The 6,000-nt window shown below is 45.4% G+C and overlaps 1 protein-coding gene across 1 annotated transcript in view; it reads right to left on the reverse strand.

The window, feature by feature from the left end:
* The window catches only part of LOC115541849 (netrin receptor UNC5D-like), a 156,629-nt gene extending 155,154 nt beyond the window's left edge, over positions 1–1,475 (reverse strand). The window contains 1 exon segment of the mRNA XM_030353736.1: positions 1,094–1,475. Coding sequence (XP_030209596.1) covers positions 1,094–1,196 — 103 coding nt within the window. The 5' untranslated portion in view covers positions 1,197–1,475.
* Between the last annotated feature and the right edge of the window lie 4,525 nt (positions 1,476–6,000).

Genomic DNA, 6,000 nt, shown 5'->3' on the forward strand with positions numbered 1-6,000 from the left:
TAAAAATGCTGAAACGGATTTCATTAGAGTCTCATTATAGTGTAACAATTAAAGTTATATATAACAGTCCTGAAGAAAAAATAAATTGGGATAATTCGCGTATTGACTTTCAAATGTTGAAACTGATATCAATGCGTCAAGGCTAATTAGACTGGGTCCCAACTGATTAGCTTTAGAATAAGAAGAAACAGAAACAGATTCCCTAAAGGTCCAGTTAGCCACCTGCAGGTGAACTCGTTTCCACAAGATGGAATAACCAGACGGTAATGGGCGATGCTTAAACAGCAAACTGTGATGGAATAAATAATTCAGTATCTTCATGGCCATTTGGAGATGAATGGACAGTATCACGCAAACACGCACTACTAAACAGCAGGAAACAATCGGCGTCAAACAGATACAGCTCGACAGATTTTCTGTTTACCAAAAGTGACTTTCGAGAGAGTAGAAAACGAGCAGTGAAATCAATCCTCCCCAGATGACCAGGCAACGTGTCCAAACGCGTTCAGTTTAATGCACACACTGAATCCAGTTTACGCCACCAGGTCCGCATATGCAAAGTGGAAGAAGGGTCACAAAATACACATTTTGAAACGTAGACACCCCAAATCTCCGAAAAAGGCTAATTTAAGGACATAAAGTAGGAGCGTTTTAAACTAGATGGGACCAGGGACACATCAGTGGACATAGACCACCGATGTGTTCAGACCCAGAGCGCGTTGAGCCATCGGGCTCCGGGTGGTTTGGTGCGTCGTGTGTTCATGACTTATTGAATACAGGATTACACAAGACAACACGTTCACACTAAACATAGTGCCACAACTTGTAGGGTGTATGCATGGTTTCGGCGAACCTTGCCCACACCAGGAAACTTTTTCTCACTCGTAATCGGTAATGATTTTGATTCACTCTGAGAAGGGCGCGCGGTGCAGGACCACCGCCGCGACGCGCGCCCCTCTCCTCCAGCCTCTCCAGAACATATTTAACAATGAATACAACATGATAACGGATGCGCTATAACAGCCACCCCATACGCTTTTAAAAACACCCCCTGTAGGCTCCATAAAGTCCATATTGAAAACATTTCGCCTACCTCTCGCCGAGGTAGCCTGGACTCGCGAGGCAAAAAGCACGAGGATGCCACATCTCAGGTAGCATCCTATGGAAATCCGACCCATCATGGTCCGGAGCCCCATCCCATCGCATCGCGGGCTCCCTGGAGAAGCATTTGGTTTCGGGCGGCGACCGTGGCGGCTTCACAGCCTCCTCCTCACCCACATCCTCCTCTCCTCCTCCGCGCTGTCTCTCGCTGCCCGCCTCAGCCGAGGCAGGAGTACAGTAGTGGCACTGGCATCGCGGAGGATTGCAGTGCGGTCAGAACGAAATTAAAAAGTAGCCTGGCTCTCATGACTCTCGAACTAAGCGTGCGCGAGTGAGGAAAAAAAAAAGACACGCACACAAACAGAGGCGTGCAGCCTTCAGCGAGAGAGAGAGAGAGAGAGAGAGAGAGAGAGAGAGAGAGAGAGAGAGAGAGAGAGAGAGAGAGAGAGAGAGAGAGAGAGAGAGAGAGAGAGAGAGAGAGAGAGAGAGAGAGAGAGAGAGAGAGAGAGAGAGAGATCTCTATTCTTTTGTTGACAGGATAACGTGTGTGTGTTGTTTGTGTGCGCGCGCGTGTGCGTACAGGAAGACAAATACTTTATAGGCTAGGCCTACTACAACGACAGATCAGGAAAATGTTGGGGTTGCCAAGGTTTTATTTTACTTTCAACCAATGCAAAATAATTCTGACGAAAAAGGATCAAGCCTTTAATATGAGTTAGGTTAACAAGATAAAGGCAGAGAAAAAATGTCAATAACGTGATGGGTCTTTAAGAAAGCTCCTTTTCAGAAGAATGAGCCATTTATACATGATATTGGACGGCGCAGAGCTGGCAGAGACAACACAGGTCTGAACATTGATTGGTTCTGATTGGACGTTACTGCAGAGAAGGTGAGGACGCAGAGCGGGAAATCTCTCGTAAAAACGCACTAATTCCAGTCTCCCCCTACCTCCCCGTAACTTATCCCGTCACCAAAAAACATATCTCCGACTCTGCATGTTGAGGGTGGGGTGGGGTGGGGGGGTCATGTCTCGTGAATGTTGCACCATTCTTTTTCCTTGGAGAGCGTACACGCTACGACCTTCGGCCGGACTATTACCCCCGCTGACCAAGAATCCAATGGTTCATTTCCCAGGGATCTTGTGAGGGGTCGTTCGGTTGGGGGAGGTTAAGTAGGCTATGCAATTATAATGCTAAAGGGGGCCAGGGGCGTATCCAGGACAATATTACTGTGGTTGCCGGCTCGGGTCAGTCTTATATTTGGGGTGGCACCTGATTGTCGGTTATATTTTCATAACGTCAACATATAACAGTTTGAATAAGAATAATGTGCATATTTCAGATTTCTTTAGACCGCTTCCGTTCAGGATTTATTTTTTCATACTCCATGTGGCTACGCCCCTGAAGGGGGCATATCTGCATGTGCTTAAAATATTTAGGATTGCCATGAGTCTAATTGACAGACCTGGGACGTTGTCATTACTCTGGGTAAGTTACGAGCGCTTTAGTGGCCCTTTGTTAAACGCATAAGTGAACATGTGCTGGTTGATGGGCCACTCGCCATAAATTACCCTCTTACCCCTTAACGGTGAAAGCTGTTTCTCGAAAGTTTGTTCCGACACTGCCAGCCTCGACAGGAAATCTTCAGTATTAAATTGAATCACATTATAATGGAATATATTTAAAATTTGACACAGATGAAATACTGTATTTAATCTCGTAGCTAATCAGTTCACGATTAGCTTTTCAAATTGCTCATGTTTCTGTCAGACAAAGCAAATTGCAACAACAATCATGTCTTAACATACATAACAGAAAAATAGATTTGATGTCAAGATAAAGTGGTACATTTGTTGTGTTATTTGAAGGAGATGCTTAAAGGAGGCCCTAGAGAACAGCCAGCCAGGAATAATCAGTCAGGAATTGTCTACCAGGAATAGAGGTACAGTCAACCAGGTACAGTCAGCCATGGGCAATCATCCAGCATCTTATTTTTTATCTTCCTTTATTGAACAAAAGTCTTCATCATCTGCACAGGAACCACCATGTGTTCACTGCAGTGACCAGGGCAGAAACAACGCTGGCCGTTGTACCAGCAGCCTGTTAATCAGTGTCTCGCTCATTAAAGGGTAATTCCGGTGTAAAATGGATTTGGGATATGTTTTGTATGATAACGAGTTGAAACGTTCATTTTGGAGCACAAAAACCGCATAAAGACGCTTTCTTCAGTTGGCTGTTTTTAGCTGATTCTATCAAAACGCTATAAACTTGGAACGAAGGGGGCAGTGGTTATGGTAAAAACAAAATCGCTATTTTAAACCACTTAAAAGGCTAGAAGTAGCCCGACACTTCTTTGGTAGTATAATAAGGGTCTTAACATATAAAACGAGGCATTGAGAACTTTAAGTGTACAGATTGTTTATTAAAAAGGACATTTTATACACACAATACCATCAGTAGAGCACCCGTCAACGCCATTTTGTTTTTAAGACTCGATAAGTAGATTGGCGAACACAGAGCTTGCGTGTTGCTGACGGATGTCACAATCTGTGTTCGTCAATCTACCTATCGAGTCTTGAAAACAAAATGGCGTAGACGGGGAGTGAACGGAGATATCTACTTCTGATCTTCGTTCGGAGAGGGGAAGTCGGGGGAGACGCCCCCTCCTCGTCGCGGTCGGAGTCGTCTGACTCCGAGCTCACAAGGAGAGAGAGGGCATCGTCGAGCGGGACAGTAAAGTCGTTGGCTCGTTCAGCAATGGCGGCGGCAGTGTCGGCTCCGCGCTGTCTGGGCAGCGCAGCATAATGCCGACACAGGCAGGGCGGCGAGAGCGCCAAGACAGCATGTTCATGTCCAAGGCAGCCCTCGCACACCTCATGGCCGCCGTACGGCAAGATGTAACCCGCGTTACATGTCTTGCAGATGCCGTTCGCCGTTGAGTCCATAATATCTATTTATTTACTTCAGTATGCTACAGGATTGTCCTGAAGAAAATGGGAGCAGAACGTCCGCCGGCGCCCGAATATATCTTGTTGGTGGGCGGGGATTAAAATGTTTTCAGTGCTACGGCTCACGCCTAGGGATAACCCAATAGCGATAGCCTTTAAAGGCGAAGCCTATACGACATAAAACGGAGATATCTACTTCTGGGATCTATGAATCGAGGGACCCGTCCACACAGCCCGCTTAAACAGCTGCAATACCAGGCTTGGCCGCTGAGCACTGGTGGATTGCGGAAGTATGCACTGTTCCTGGGGGCTTGTATTGAACCTCTGGCCACATTTGAAGCACTCTAATATGTCAGGTGTTGAACGAGCTCAAGTATAGGCTGAATAACAGGGCACGGCAGTGACAGGACGCGGAATGCACCAGTGAGCTTTCCCTTGCTCAGCTAAGTATTCATAACGCCGATGCTCATTGATGAACCTGAAAGCCTCCGATATAGATGAGACCGGAGGCAAGGTCAGCCAATTGGGGAAAAACTACTATCTGGGTAGAAGGAGTACAGTATGACTGAGTATGTTATGTTAGGGGACTGTTATACTGAGAAAGGGAATGCTGCACAAGGGGGTTTGAGAATTGCTAGCCTATTTATTATTATGATATTTATATTCAAACTGTGAAGCTATAAAAACGCTCTGTGTATGCACCATTTCATATTTAGTGTGCTGGTTTCTGGTGCCAAAACATTCCTCTTTTAATTTAGGTATTACGATGTTAAAAAGGGCCAATTAATGCAATTTCAAAGACGCAGCAGTGTGCAACCGCTGTACTATCACGGGTGATTTTATAGGACTTCAGCCGCTTCATCTCCGAGCCCAATATTAAAGTTAGTTTTTGTCCAAACACCTCTGGGGTAGCTTTACTACATTTGCCACATGAAAAAGCATTTCAAGCAACACTTTTCAAAAAGGCAGTCCCTGGCCCTCAGGAGAGGGGCAGCAGTGTATTTGTTGTGTTCCAGCCCTTAGAGCTTGAGGTTCAATGTAAAGTTTCAGAAGACACGTCGTGATGAAGACGCTCTGGTGTATGAAATTGGGAAACCACTCCTCCTATGCCTGTACGATGGCTGCTCGCGGGTGGGCACCATTTCCATTTAAATGTAGGGCATTTAATTGAAGTTTTTATCCAAGGCGACTTGCAATAAGTACATCTCTCAGAAGAAGGTGAAACAATATATCGCTGTCGGTACAGTAAGGATCTTCATAGAACTAAGTGCAAAGCACTAACAATCACTAGGTTAAGGCATTCCACGCATACAAAATAGATAATAAGCCAAAATAAGATGCTACACAACTAAGTACTATAACTAAGTTTGACATACAATAAGTGCATACATTAAGTTCCTGGACGTACAACATGCAATATGGAAGGAGGGGTGGGAGAGGGTGGCTATGCAGAGTCTAGGTGAGTGAAAAACAAAGCTGGTGAGCGATTTGGCACCGGCTAATGTAGTTTGTCTGTTTCCTTCCTTCTTCTCATTTGCACCCTACACACTATTCCATTTGAGGTGAAGGCACGTCGATGCCTTCTGCTCACATGTTCATCGCAACCAGTAAGGATAACTTGCATGTTGATTTATTCACGTCGTTTCCATATGAGATAATAATCGCGTGGACGTAGATTCACTGGGGCAACCTCCCCTTTCTGTCAAGCAATAGAGCCAATGTGTTACTGGAGGGGGAGGGTTCTGTGATGTGCATGTCCGCTAGGAGACTTATAGCAGGGTTCTCTCAACACCAGCCTTTATTGGACTGTAAATTGATATTTCAAGCACATCTTAAGCTTGCTGTGGAAGGAGGCACAACCAAAAGAAAACATAGGCCTTGGGCCTTTTGTGTACGCACTCACCTTGACAAGATAACACAACACTTTTTTTTGCTGATGATGGAGCTCGAGC

The sequence above is a fragment of the Gadus morhua genome, chromosome 4 (genome assembly GCF_902167405.1).
Source record: "Gadus morhua chromosome 4, gadMor3.0, whole genome shotgun sequence".
Lineage (NCBI taxonomy): Eukaryota > Metazoa > Chordata > Actinopteri > Gadiformes > Gadidae > Gadus > Gadus morhua.